At 58.8% G+C, this 13,701-nt stretch overlaps 2 protein-coding genes across 3 annotated transcripts in view; one reads left to right on the forward strand and one right to left on the reverse strand.

The window, feature by feature from the left end:
- The window catches only part of LOC102058094 (uncharacterized), a 9,690-nt gene extending 649 nt beyond the window's left edge, over positions 1-9,041 (reverse strand). The window contains exons 1-13 of one of the 2 annotated variants that reach the window (XM_027806904.2): positions 8,899-9,041; positions 8,294-8,423; positions 5,052-5,176; positions 4,402-4,492; positions 3,784-3,863; positions 3,535-3,579; positions 3,330-3,364; positions 2,777-2,940; positions 2,484-2,571; positions 2,246-2,326; positions 1,496-1,594; positions 592-1,247; positions 104-180 (exon numbers count right to left, since the gene is read on the reverse strand). In XM_027806904.2, coding sequence (XP_027662705.2) covers positions 104-180; positions 592-1,247; positions 1,496-1,594; positions 2,246-2,326; positions 2,484-2,571; positions 2,777-2,940; positions 3,330-3,364; positions 3,535-3,579; positions 3,784-3,863; positions 4,402-4,492; positions 5,052-5,176; positions 8,294-8,423; positions 8,899-8,978 — 1,751 coding nt within the window. In that variant the 5' untranslated portion in view covers positions 8,979-9,041. The remainder of the gene's footprint in view (positions 1-103; positions 181-591; positions 1,248-1,495; positions 1,595-2,245; positions 2,327-2,483; positions 2,572-2,776; positions 2,941-3,329; positions 3,365-3,534; positions 3,580-3,783; positions 3,864-4,401; positions 4,493-5,051; positions 5,177-8,293; positions 8,424-8,898) is intronic. The other variant, XM_055726662.1, reaches the window with a different exon arrangement.
- Positions 9,042-10,958: 1,917 nt separating this feature from the next.
- On the forward strand, positions 10,959-13,068 carry LOC102058261 (C-factor-like). Its single transcript, XM_027806880.2, has 6 exons — positions 10,959-11,120; positions 11,477-11,528; positions 11,773-11,960; positions 12,233-12,391; positions 12,517-12,636; positions 12,874-13,068. The coding sequence occupies exons 1-6, from the start codon at positions 10,974-10,976 to the stop codon at positions 12,985-12,987; spliced, it is 780 nt and encodes a 259-aa protein (XP_027662681.2). The 5' UTR covers positions 10,959-10,973; the 3' UTR covers positions 12,988-13,068.
- The last annotated feature ends 633 nt before the right edge of the window (positions 13,069-13,701 follow it).

The following is a 13,701-nucleotide window of genomic DNA, read 5'->3' on the forward strand; positions in this document are numbered from 1 at the left end:
ACCTGCTGCAGGGGTGCAAACAACATCACCCACATCCCATGGGGACAGCCATGGGGGGAAACAAGGGACTGCCATACGAAGCCATCACGGCACTGGCACTGACCTGACAGATCTTATCTGCTTGCAGAGCTCGGGGCTTGGTGTGTTGTACTTGTACTCGACGGGCTTCTCATTCACGTACTGCAGAAGCAAAGGGGAGGGTGACGCTGGTCTGCCCCAGTCACAAAACCCAGAGCACAGCCCCACCAATGCCAGCCTGAGACCCTGATACACCTAGGAAAACTCTGGAGTCCCTCCCTCAATCACTTCCTGCTCTTCCAATCTTATTTTATCCAGAGAGCTGGAAGATGCTCCAGCAAGCGTCAGTTCTCACCCAGCTCAGGCTCAAGTACATCTTCACCCTGTGCCCCAGATCCTCCTTTGGGAGCGCTGGGGCCACCATCTATGTTGACACCTGCTTTCAACTCCCCATCCCCACCAGCCAGGCGAGGAAAGACCCTGGGGGGTGGACACCAGCAGTGGGGGGACACAGAGAACCTCCCCAAGGGCCCCCCCCCCTCCAGGGGACCCCACCAGCTGCTTCATCTTTACCGGCTGCAGAGCTCTGTGCTGCTCTGGCTTGGACCTGGAGCCGCTCACTGGGCATGCTTGCTCTTCCTCCTCCTCAGATGGCTCCTTTCCATGCAGCAAGTCAGTCTCCTCTCTTCTCTTCTCTGCACCCTGTGTGCTCTCAGGCTCCATCTGCCTGCCTGTGTCTCTCCCCCTGTCCCATGGGGCACTTCGAGGATGCTTCTGCCCACTGAGGCCATCTCCCATCAGCAGCTTCCTCTTGGCACATGCAGCACCTCCTCCCGGGGTCCTGGCATGAGCCGGACCACATTTCAATGTATCTGGAGGGAAAGCTGTGCCACTGGAGTCTGTGTGCTTCCTGCAAGGCATCTCTTTGGGCAAGGACTGCAAAGGGCTGCTGGGCAAGACAGGAATAGCTGGAGAAAGAGATGGCAGGGTCGCCCAAGAGCCCCCCCATACCTGCAGGCCCCCAGCAGTGCAGGGGGCATCACAGGCTGCCTCCGAAGCTGACACCGGACAGGTGGTGCTGGTCTCCACCAGACTGGTATCACCATAGGAGCAGAGCAGGGAGGGAGAAGAGGTCTCCACCAGCTGTCCCTGTTCCAGCAAGTTGGGGGTGTTGCTGCTAACAGCCATATCTTGCTGGGTCTTCAGTGAAAGGCTGCGTTGAAAGCTCTCTGCCAAGAGAAAATGCATGGTCAGCTGGGGCAGGCGGCTGGTGGTGGGACCTGTCCCAGCATATCAGGTTGGGCAGGAGTGTTGGAGCTGGAATGATGCAGGCACAGGGCAAGGGGAGCACCACAGCACCACGCTTTGGCCAAGGGAAAGCATGCCAGCATCCAGGATGAGCTATGTGGTCACTCACTGAGGGGAGTTGTCTCCTGTCAGCCAGGCAGGCTGGATGCTCTGGGGCATGGAGACTCACCATCTGAAGACTCCAGGACCAGAGATACTGGGGCGAGCCTGTTCCAGGGGTTGTCCAGGGATACCTCCGAGGTCTCCGACAAGGCTGTAGACCCGGTGGCTGCAACGATGAAGTTGTGAGGGATGATTTTTGCAAAGAAAGTGGCTGCCCACTCCCAAGCCTGCAGTGGCTACAAGGAGCAGTGCACGAGGTCTGGGACAGAGACAGCACTCGAGGGGAGCACCGAGAGCCCTTTCCAGCCGCACCCAGGGTGTTCTCAGCCAGGCTCCTTCCAAGACCTCAGCCAGCCCCTGTAGCACGTAGTGGAAAGGCAGATGCTGCCCAGAGAGCAGGAGGGTGGGAGGAAGACCTTCTCCTACACCCTGCACTGTCCAGGACAGCAGCTCCCTTTGGCTTCTTCGCTACACAGAGCTCTAGGAAGTGCTTCTGCAGCAAAGCTTGGTGACACAAGCCTGTGCTGAACCACAGCCAAACAAGAGCCTGCATTCAGGCAGGAGACTCGGGCTCCATGATGGCATCAAAGGGACAAAATGACTTATTGTGCTCCCAGCACAATGAACCAAAGCTACTCAGCTTCAGGGAGGCTGCAGGACGATTCTCTACCCATTCAAAGGACAGCTGGGAATCCTGGTCTCCTAAAGACCTTGGTCAAGCTAGCACCTCCTCCACTCAGTCCAAGGAGATGGGCTGCACTAACTGCAGAGGAAACTACTACGAGGCTGGATGGAATCTGGAGGCCCCACTACTCACAGCTGACTTGGGATATGACGCTCGCATCACTTGGCACCATCCTGCTGTCACCACTCTTCCCAGGAGTTGCTTTGATTGTGTCTGCAATGAAAGGGGTGCTGCTGGTTGCATCCCAGCACTCTGCAGAGCTGGAGCAAAGGAAGCAGCATCCCCACCCCAGGGGACCCCTTATTTCACACGCTTGAGCATGGAACTGCCCGCCTAGAGTCTACTCTGCAGATGAAGCCACTGCACTGACCTGCCTTGGAAGCATCACAAGCAACCATGTCCTCCTCAGAAGTGATCAGCAGGGTGTTGGCCGGGACTATGAAGACATCCTCACCCCACTGAAATGAGACACGTTGTGTGGTTTTTGCTGGGCAGTCTCACTCCAGATAGAAGAGCCCACCCGTACCTGGCAGCTGAACACCACCTCTCTCCACAGTGAATCCCCAGCTCTGCCCATCACCCTTCCTCTTCCTCCTCCCACCCCTCCAGGGCACCATGAGCTGTCACAGTCCTGTCTCACATAGTCACAACAGCCAGACTGACCTTTTTCTTGCGCTGTGCTTCCCACTTAGTGGTGGAAACCTCATCCTTCACCGCTGCTGGCGGCTTGTTGGGCATCCACAAATCCAAGCATTCCTCAGCATTTTTCTTCAAAACCTCCAGCTGGTTCTGTCCTATGGCATCAATTAGCTGAGAGACAGATGCCTCTGGAGCAAGAACACATGAATGTCAGTGGAGAAGACACTTCAATTCAGGCAAGCTTCACTTGCAAATGTTTTTACTCTTGATGCCTGACTGTCCTGTGCACTGAACACTGAAACCTGTGGAAACACACAAAATTCTATATTTTCTTTCCTTCTAGGAACTATTTTTCCTTTCTCCACACAGGTCCTGGAGCAGCAGCACGAGCACAGGTGTGCGACGGTCCATGCTGCTGTAGCTGTCAGCACCACCTCATCCTGCTTTGGGCTTAGCAACATTGCCTTGTGAGACCTGGTCAGGTTTGCACTACCTCTGCCTAACCTGGATCAAGCTGAGGAGAGCCATGAGCCCCAGCAGGCAGCCAGAGCATCACATGCCCCCCGTAAGCCTTTACCTGAGCTGGCAGCGTTCTCCAGAGCGAGACTCCTCCTGCAATGACCAGGAAGACAAAGCCAGGTAAGGGCTAGGGCAAACGCGGGCCAGCAGCCCTTTGCAGCTCTTGGCTGCAGATTGAGCACCCTGGCTTGGGAGAAGCAGCTTGTACGCTCTCGTCATGGCGTCTGGAAATATTCCCCAACAACAGCCAGCCCTGTACTTACATCCAGAGTTCCTTTATCTTCTGCAGCACAGAAGGCTCCTCGTTCCTGCAGCAAAAGAGAAGCCAGTTACCGACTGTCTCTGAATCCCCACCTTCCTTCACAGCTTGCAATTGAGGCAGTTCCTCTTTCAAAGAGCAAACAGTCCCCACCACAACCAGGTCACACCAGGACTCCCAGGGTTAGTGCTGCTCCAGGAAGATGAGGGAGCACCCTTAAAAGCAGAAGCCCCACCCACCCCATGGACCGTACCCGTTAGATGCCTCCATTCTCTGCCTCTCCATAGGCAGCACGATGAACTGCTGGGCTGTGAGGTAAAACTCGCAGTCCTCCTGTGGGGAAAATGGAGCCATAAGGCACCTCTGCAGTCCCACCTCCCTCAGGGCCAGCAAACACCCATCTGAGATCTGCCACCAACCCTCCAACCAAAGCGCGGACCTCATCACAAAGGACAACCCCCTTCAACTGGGGTTTTGTACCCTTCTACATCAGCCGATGGCTCTTCATGAGCCACACACCAGGCTGGGCCAGCCTGAGGCCACAGAGACACTCCTGACCCCCTGCAAGGAGACAGCAGGCAGCTCTGCCACCAGTGGTCCACACAGGTCTTCTGCCGCTGCACAACAGCAGAAGGTCACAGCCACGTGGCCCTGGGGGAGATGCCCCACATCCCCAGGGAGGACTCATGCCATGCCCTGCCCCAGTGCCCAGGCCACCTGCCACAGACCGTCCCAGAAGCTGCAGATGAAGACAGAAGAAAAGCCACCCATCATCTGCCTCCAGCTCCTGGGGGCAGCTCAAAGCAGGTACGCATGCAGGAAGCACAGCAAGATCAAGGAACAAGTTGCTTCCACTCATCAGAGCACTTACCAGTCTGGCCTCCTCTCGGAAACACACTGTGTACTTCTGTAAGACAATAATCCTGCAAATAAGGCTGGAAAGCCTGACATGCATTTGGGTGCTAGAAAAAGAACAGAGCAGGAACATCTTGGAGAGATGAAGAATGGAGCTGGACCACCCAGACACACAGTGGTGTTCCCCACAACAGCCACACCAACCACGCTGGGGCACGCTGGAACATGTTTCAGCATGAGCATCAGGGACCGAGGCCTCCCAGTTCCTGCAACTTATTCCTGCTGCTTATCCCTTGGCTCTGCTAGCAGCACCCCACCAGTCTAGGGGTGTCCAGATGGGGAAACTGAGGAAACTGAGGAAAGCACTGACGGAACAGCCCAGGTTAAATGCTCTGGCTCCTTTCACAAAACCCACGGGCTCTTTAGTCCTTTCTAATCATGTCTAGATGGCATCACAGCTTCTGCCATGGACCCCTGCCCATCCTAGCCAGCTGAAACTGGAACTCCGGTGTTCCAGCTTTCTTTTCTTAGCAGCTCTTTCATGCAAACTTCCCACCCTGTGGTTGCTTTAGCTTAACACAACCTGAAACGAGACCAGGCAGAAGCCCCACTAGCAGCTGTGGAGAACTGCTGTCCCAGCCACAGCCGAGTCATGGTGCAACCCACTTTTCGTCCGCCTGCAGAGCTTTGGATGTAATGACCACACGGATGTAGTAGGACCCATCTGAGACCTGGAGGACAGCATCCTGGAGGACCCCAGGTTGGCCTGGAGCAGTTGAGTCTCTCAAGACCTATCAAGAGATTGGGGAGGGGGAAAAAAGAAATCTCACTTACAGACTTTCCCGTGAACAAGGACAGGACACCACACCTGGCTGAGAGCCTGGACTCTTCGGAGAGAAGGTCACCAGTCACTGTGAAGCCAGGTGGTGACGCTTACCCCAAGGCCAAGGGGTACAGCACATGCCCAGGCCTCCCGACTGAACTGAGCAAGCTCCACACTGAGACAGAGGAGGGACGTGCCACATTGTGCAAGAGAGCAATTGGAGGCAAGGTGGGAGAGAAGCCACAACCAAGCATTTTTTCACCCAAATCAGCAGCAGGAATCCAGGCAAAAGGGGTCTGGGCAGGCCTGGGGCATGTGCTCCTCTGCAAAACAGAGGGAGACGGTAACCAGCAGGATTGCTACAGCCATTCCCTTCTTTTGAATAAAGTTCCTGGTGTAGCAGCCCTGACTCTGTATTAAGCCAGGTCCATGCTGGGTCAAAACCACCCCCGAGGAAAGCAATAAACTCCTCCTCCAAGACTCAGTGAGTCTGCCCTGTGAGCTGGGAGCTGTGGATCAATCCTGGCCTGCCCCAACCCCTACAGCCCTGAGCTTCTCCTGATACACACCTATGATTTGGTCACATACATCATGTACATTGTTCACCTGACTGGTGACGTTGGGACACAACGCATGAAGAGCGGACATGAAAAGGCATGTCCCGTCATGCATGAACGCCGTCTCCATTTGACAAGAGGTGTGCATATGTCCTTCAATAGGTGCCCACCATGCTAAAAAGACCAGTTGTTTTCAGCTGGGACTTTCTGACAAGAACAGCCTGCCAATCCCACCGCATAAAGCTCCTGTACAAGCCAACAAGGCTTGCTGCCGGGTTTAAGGATGCCCCTGACACTAGCATCCTGCTCCTGTAGGTACCTGTTGTGGTGTAACCCCAGCTGGCCACCAAGCACCACATTCATTTCCCCTACAGTGGGATGGGGAAGAGAATCGGAAGAGCAAACGTGAGAAAACTTGCGGGTTGAGATAAAGCCAGTTTAACAGGTAAAGCAAAAGCCACACACGCGGGCAAAGCAGAACAAGGGCTTCATTCACTGCTGTCCATCGGCAGGTGCTCAGCCATCGCCAGGGCAGCTGGGCTCCATCACGCATAATGGGGACTTGGGAAGACAAACGCCATAACGCTGAATGTTGAATGTCCCCCCCTCCCTCTTCTTCCCCCAGCTTATATACTTGGCATAACGTCATATGGTATGGAACAGCCCTTTGGCCAGTTTGGGCCAGCTGTCCCAGCCATGTCCCCTCCCCATTTCCCATGGCCCCCCAGCCCTCTGGCTGGCAGGGCCGGAGAACCTGCAAAGTCCTTGACTTGGTATAAACATCATCCAGCAACAAGCAAAACCACCAGCGTGCTATCAATGCTGCTCTCATGCCAAATCCAAAACAGCACTGCACCAGCTCCTGAGAAGAAAATCAACTCTGTCCCAGCCGAAACTAGGACAGTACCACAGCTCAGCCACCAGCAGTCCTCACTGGATGCATCCCCTCGTCCTGGTGGGAGAAGGCCAGCGTGCAACTGGCCAGTCCCACCGCGTGCTCACTCGCTATGGGCAACTCCTGATGCCCAGCACAGGCAGAGTGGCTTGGCCCACGCTGCAAGAGAGCACCAGTACCAGCAGCAGGTAGGGCTGCTCATGGGCCTGGGTAAAAAAACACAATAAAGAAGAGGGTAGGTTTGGAAATTGCAGTTCTGAAACAGATAGAAAAGAAGATGGGCAGAGCTGGAACACAGGGCAAGCTGGAGAAAGGCTCTGCCGCTCAAGGTACACTCCCAACCTTCCATTCATTGCGGAGGCCTCGGGTGGGTGTCGGTTGGAGAGTGGCCACACTGAGGCAACTCTCCCCATTAATCCCTTGAACCCTCGGGGAAATCCATTCATCCACTGCCGGGTCCTCATCAGCCCAGGCACAAGAGATCTCCTGCCTGGGAGAGGGGACTGGGACAAGAAGTAGGGAACCAGTGATTTCACCACCTTCTGCCTTCAGACAGGATGCGGAACAGGACCACAGGGTCTTCTCTCTCTCACTGTCATTTGTTTCTCCCCATCTTGTCTATCTTTCTGTTTAAATCACAACACCCATCTTTCTCCTTCCTGCTCCCATGAGTGAGGAGACATCTGAGCTGCCTCAAACATCTACTTCCCCAAAAGACATTAGGAGATCGCTAACAATAATGTTGTCCATGGCAGGATACTGCTACAAGCCCCCACAGGCTGCGAGAGAACAGTAAACTAGAGCACTAGAGCTGGGTTTCTCCAGCATTCAGGTCTTGACCTGGTCATCACAAGGCAGGGACCGCATGCCCTGCCTGTGTGGGTCCCACGTCTGCTGGGGCACCCAGCTGTCCCACAGCACCTCCATCCAAACCCTCTAAGTCCACAGCAAATGATCACCAGCACTGACTTTGTTTGGCTGTTTTCCTCCTACTTCCTTTCTGCTGCCCATCAGACCTCAAAGAGGCACGAGAGGCCCCTGACTAAAGCTCTCTCCTGCCCCACCGGACAGATCAAACGTCAAAGACATCACCAGCATTGCACCAAAAGCTCTCCAGCCATGATGCAGGGGCCATGCCCTCAATCACCACACAAGATTTTCTCCCAGAAGAGCCAGCAGCCAGGGGAGAACGAGCTCGTGGTTCCACCAAGGTTCACCACCAGATAAGACAAGGCTCCAGACACCTCAGCAGGTCCTGCTTCTGCCTCATGCTACCCACTGTCAGGACCACCCGTCAAATGACATGGTACAAGGAAGGATGGGATGCAAAGAGGAGGAAGAGGAAGCCAAGGCAGCCTGCAAGTGTGAGGCTAGGAGGGAAGAGGATCTCGGAGACTTACAAACTCTTTGGATAAGAGCAGGGCAAACCTACCAGGGGTGCAAACATCAGCCAAAGCTGCCAAAAATGAGCAAAGCAAAACTCCTCCACCTCAAGAAAAAAAAATAATCAGGGGCTTTGAGGAGGAACAGTTGCCCACCCATAGCCACCAAATTGGGAACTGCTGAACACTTCCAGGAATTTGGATTTCAAACAGTGTCGGAGACCTTTAGAACAGTCCCTCTCGCTACCTACCTGCAAGACCTGCCCGGCCACGAGACACTCATGGGTATCCACCTGCTGGGAATTCAACAAGAGGTTGACAATCCAAGGCTGCAGGATGTAGATTTTAGGAGCAGATATATACTTGGACTCATACACAATCCTGCGGGCGAAGAGAGGAGGCACCAAATCATACATGTGGGACACAGCAAAGTTCCATCATCCCGGGAAGAGTTTTGCACCCCTGACAGAGCCACAATCCCGGGAGACGGCTCAAATCCAGCCCAAGCCCACCCATTTCTCCCCCAGGACACCCATCCCCAGGGAGCCGTGCCAAGGTAGATGTGCTGGGGGGGGTTCAGCACCCTGCTTGTGCCACCAAGGGCGGGGGGGGGGCACCCGCAGTGTCCTGAGCCGCGTGCAGGCTGGGACGGGCCTTTTGCAAGTCTCCCACCCAGCTCAAAACGTGATTTTTCTATCTCTTACTATATTATTACCCCTCAATAATTATTTTCCCGCGCCCAGGCCTTAACCACCCACCACTGCCTTCACTGTAAAAGGGGGAAGGGGTCTCTGTGCTGGGTAAGGGACGGGCAGGGGGGGCACGGGCAGGGCACAGGCGGGGCCCGTCGGCTCACCCTGACACCAGCAGCTCCTGTCGCTGGACCAGCTGTGACCCCGCGGCAGCCCCCGCAGGACCGGCAGCCGCTCCCGCCATTGCGCCGAGCAGCGCCCGAGGAGGGGCCGCGACCCCGGAACAGGAAACGGGAGCCGCGCGGGAGGGGCGTGGCGTGGCGGAAGCGACGGGAGGGGCGGGGCGGAAGGGGCGGGGCGGAACGGCCTGGCACAGGCACCGGCAGCGGCTCCAGACCGGGGCTGGCACCAAGGCGGCCCGGCACATCTTGGCCCAGCTCCGTTCCCAGCCCCGTTCCCACCGCCATTCCCAGCTCCACCCCCACCCCCAGCAGGCTCCCCGCCGCCCCCCGCGCGTTCCCTGGGCGCACGCCCGCCCGCCCGCCCTGTTGTTGGGCCGCCTGCCCGTCCCCGCTGCCCGGCGGCTGGGCACGATGCCGCCCACCGGAGCGCTGCCTCGGCCTCGCACCGCGCCCTTTCCCGCCGGCTCCGGCCGCTCCCCGCAGCCCCGGGTCTCCCCGACCGGCCACCCGTGGGAAGCGGCGCCCTCCGGCCACGACCGTGGCCTCCCCTCGGGGCGTTACGGCCACCTGCCAGCTCCAGCCCAGGTAGCAAAGCGGGCAGCACCCGGCGCCTGCCGAAGGGACCGCACCGCCTGCTCGGGCGTGGGTCAGGGCTGGGACGGGGCCACCGGAGCTACGGCTTGCTCCGGCCACTGGCACTCCATCCCCGGGCTGTGGCTGCTCACGTGGGCTTGAGTGAGCACAGCGAATTGCCACGACAAGATGGATTAGTGCTACACAGAGGAGTAGAGAGCAGGGTGTGTTTTAAAAGCAAAAAAGATAATTTATTGGGACTGTTGCATCAGATAGCGCGTGCGTGGAGGATCCCATCTCTTGAACAGGACGGCTGGATGTTTCCCAGTTGCAAAGGTCCTTGCAGCAGCAGCCCCAGATGGAGCAGGTGATGCTCCTCAGGCTGATGCCCACCCAGTCCTGCCTGATCACCTGCCTGATCTGTGTTATTATCTCAAACTACCTACCAAACGTCGCTGAACTATCTTAAATGTATCTTCTTCTATTACAAACTGTCTGTCTACGGTTTGGGCAATGCTGCAGCAGGAGCCACCTGGGGAGGCCATGGGATGCTCAGATCCTCCCCGCAGAGCGTTCATCGGTGCGTGGAGACACGCAGGTGCTGCTTCTCCATTGCCTTTAGGCATAGCAGGAGCTCCTGGGGGAGCTTCAGGCCTGTCCTGAAGCCCCTGTACCCATCAGTCAGATGTTTTCCTTGGAAGTCAGCTGGGAGTCTGGTGCCTCCCTGCAGCAAGAGCAACAGCGTATGGACCACCCTGGGACTGAGTGGCCATTGTGTGCAGTGTGTGTGCCTGGGCACGGCCCCATTCCCGGCCACACCACAGTGATACCTGTGGGGCAACACTGAATGTTATCCATCTGTCACACCTACAACTTAAATACTGTAGCTGTTGTCAGAGCAGACCCGGAGGAAAGGGTTGCTCCAGGCAGCTCTGGAAGGTTTCCAAGCAGTCCTGGAGGGTTTCTAGGTGTTTCAGCCTGTTGAAGTGGCCAAGGGACACTTGTCTGTTCAAGCTTCATCCTCAACCCTGGCTTTGGCCTTGCACAAATTAAGGCCAACAAACTGTGCTGCGGGGGGTCAGCAAGTCCACCCTTGCCTGCCTGACCTCAGGGGAGGAGAGGGACAGAGCCTGGTGTCTCAAGGGGGAGCTTAGCGGTGGGAGGGCATGTCAGTGCAGGAACGGGGGTAGTTCTGGCCAAAAGCCAAACGGCTCAGGTTTGGCGGAGCAGGGAAGGTACAAAGAACAGCTCTCCAGATGTCCAGGCCAAGGCATTCCCTGTCTGGGCAGGACACTCGGCTCCCTTTGCATCATTCCTCAGCTTCTGGGAAAGGTGGATCACGGGTATGGACCACAGCCAAGCGGCTGAGGTGCAGGCAGAGAATTTGCTAGAGCCACGGGCTGATGCAAGCCATCGTGGGAAAATTCGAGATAGCTGAGTAGCAAAAGGCACCAGCAGAGTCAAGGTGAGAGCAGCGCAACAGCATGGCAGGGCTTCGCGTCTGCTCCGTTCTGGTGACGGGGGCCAACCGGGGGATCGGCCTGGGGCTCATCCGGCATTTCCTGGGGATGCGAAACCCACCCAAGTGGGTCTTTGCGACTTGCCGAGACCCCAGGGAGCAGCGAGCGCAGGTGAGGCTGGGCTGGGCGGCAGTGGGCTGTGCTGGGGGGGGCGCTGGGTGCCAGGGCGGCAGGGTAGAGCCAGGAGGGGGTCTGCAAAGGGCTTGGGCTGCAGCTGGGCACCTGCAGCACAGGGCGGCCGGGTTGGGACAGTGGTGGGACCAGCTGTGCATGGGATGTGCAGAGGGGACAGTGGCATGTAGCAAGTGTGGGAGGCATGGAGCCCCATCCGTCGGGAGCAGGACAGCCGGAGCAGGGTGCTGGGTGCAGGCACAGAGCTGGCGTGACACAGGCTTTGTCTGGGAAAGGCTGAGCCTCGGCGCAGCCCCTCCTGCCTCTCCGTACCCACACGGTGCCCTCTCTCTCAGGACTTACAGAATGTGGCCTCCAATCACGCCAACCTGGTCATCATCCCGCTCGGTAGGTGCCCCGAGGTGGGGGTCCCTCGCCCCGGTTCCCCTCTCCACCTGGCACCACAGTCCCGTGCAGTGCCGGCAAGTGCCCTGGTGCTGTGCACACCCTGGGAGCCCAGTGCCATAAGGGAGCCACACTGATAGGTCGCTGCCTTTGGGGACACCTGGTGCTGCTGTCCTGGGGGACACACAGGGGATCCCAGACCACCACGGGGACGTGGGTGCTGACCTCCCCTGCATCGGCTCTGCAGAGGTCACCGACCCCACCAGCATCAAGGCAGCTGCAGCCAGAGTTGGGGAGCACGTGGGGGGCTCGGGGCTGAACCTCCTCATCAACAACGCTGGGATGGTGATAAATAACACACTTGATGACGAGACGCCAGAGAACATGACCCAGATTTACACCACCAACACGGTTGGGCCCCTGCTGCTGGGCCAGGTGAGACCCTCACCTGAGCTGGGCTGTCCCAGGGGGCACGAAGGGTGGGTGGGAGGGGGTCCTGCCTCCGCTCTGGTGCCTGATGGGCTCTCGGTCAGTGAGAGGCTCGTGGAGCAGTGGGCTGGAGCTCAGGAGCTGGAGCCTGGCAGGCTGGGGCAGGGGGAAGAGGAGGGAGGATGCTCCGGTGCTGGTGCCAATGTTGCCCACTGTGGAAGGAGCTGGTCCTCCCCTGTGCCCCTCCACGTGTGCCCCTCTCTCCTCTCTCCTCGCAGGCGTTCCTGCCCTTGCTGAAGAAGGCTGCCCAAGGGAGCCCGGGCTCAGGGCTGAGCTGCAGCAAGGCAGCCATCATCAATATATCCAGCTGTGGGGGCTCCATCACTTCTCCCTCTGGCTGGGATCTGCTTCAGGTTGTGTCATACCGCTGCAGCAAGGTACTGCCACACTGTGCAGGGGCCAGGTTTGGTTCCCCTGCTCTGTACCTGATGCGGGGTCTGCACGTGTCCCCTTGCAGCCAGCCGACCCTTCCCACCGATGACCCTGCCCTGTCTCCCTGCAGGCTGCCCTGAACATGCTGACCAAGTGCCAGTCCCTGGGGTACCGGGCGCACGGTGTCCTCTGCGCTGCTCTCCACCCTGGCTGGGTGCAAACTGACATGGGGGACTCCGTCGGAAACGTGGTAGGAGTTTCACCTCGGCGGGTCCATCGGAGCCCCTGGGACGGTTTTCCCGTGGGAGGGAGCCGCTGCCCTGAGCCCCTGCCCGCCCCGTCCCCTGCCCTGGTCCTGGGTGCCTGTGGCCCCATCCCCTCGGCTCTCCCGGTGCTCCGAGCGGCTCCTGCCCCTGGCCCCGGCTGCTGCAGGGCAGCCCTTGGCCAGCCCTGGGGCAGGGGCTGCCTCTCCCCCTCCGCCCCGCAGGCCCCCTTGACGGTGGATGCCAGCGTGCGAGGGATGCTGAAGGTGCTCTCCTCCCTCTCCGAGAAGGACACCGGCACCTTCCTGGACTGGGAAGGGAAGGTCCTGCCCTGGTGAGGTGCCGGCCAGACTCCTGGCAGTGGGGCCCTGGCCGCTGCTCCCGCCTGCCCTGCATCCTCAATAAAGCCCTGCCTGAGACCCCCGGCTATGCTGTGCGCTGCCAGGCCCCTGCCCGAGCAACCCCTCCTCACCGCGGGCTGTGTCGGTGCCCCAGCTGCCCGCTTGACCCGCAGCTGTCACTGGTGTCCCCATGAGTCGCAGCCTGTGTGTCCAGTGACACCGTCACCGACCCCCAGAGACGTGCCCCCCGGGAGGCACCGGAGCCAGGACAGAGCCCCTCTCCCTGGAGGAGAAAGGCGGGATGTCCTGATGCACAGGGCCGGCTCTCCCCCTGCCCAGCTGCGGGGCACACCCGGGTGTTCAGCCCAGGGTGCCCGAGGGGCTGGGGGCACAGGGACCAGCTGCCCTCTCCCCTCAGCTGGGGGATGCTCGGCCGCGGTGGGACAGACGGACAGACGTGCGCGGGCAGCGTGCAGGGACCATGCGCTGGGCTCAGCCCAGGCGTTTGGGGCTGGGGGCGCAGAGACAGAGCAGAGGTATCAGCTCCCGGTGTTTACAGAGGTGGGGGGTACAGGGGGCTGCAGGGCCGCGCGTGGGCCGGCCAAGGGGAGCGAAGCTGCTTCCCATGCCCTTCCCGCTCCCTGGCAGCCCGGGGCGGCTGGGGGCGAGCAGAGGCCCGTGCCAAGGGGCGAGTGGGGGGCTGAGGCGCAG

Source organism: Falco cherrug, chromosome 14 (assembly GCF_023634085.1).
Source record: "Falco cherrug isolate bFalChe1 chromosome 14, bFalChe1.pri, whole genome shotgun sequence".
NCBI classification, from domain to species: domain Eukaryota; kingdom Metazoa; phylum Chordata; class Aves; order Falconiformes; family Falconidae; genus Falco; species Falco cherrug.

What these genes read in the sequence shown, in the direction of transcription:
- LOC102058261 (XM_027806880.2), top strand. Translation starts at nt 10,974, where the DNA reads ATGGCAGGGCTTCGCGTCTGCTCCGTTCTGGTGACGGGGGCCAACCGG. An exon ending in TGTCATACCGCTGCAGCAAG is followed by an intron (nt 12,392 to 12,516) that starts GTACTGCCACAC and finishes GTCTCCCTGCAG; the next exon opens with GCTGCCCTGAACATGCTGAC. An exon ending in GGGACTCCGTCGGAAACGTG is followed by an intron (nt 12,637 to 12,873) that starts GTAGGAGTTTCA and finishes TCCGCCCCGCAG; the next exon opens with GCCCCCTTGACGGTGGATGC.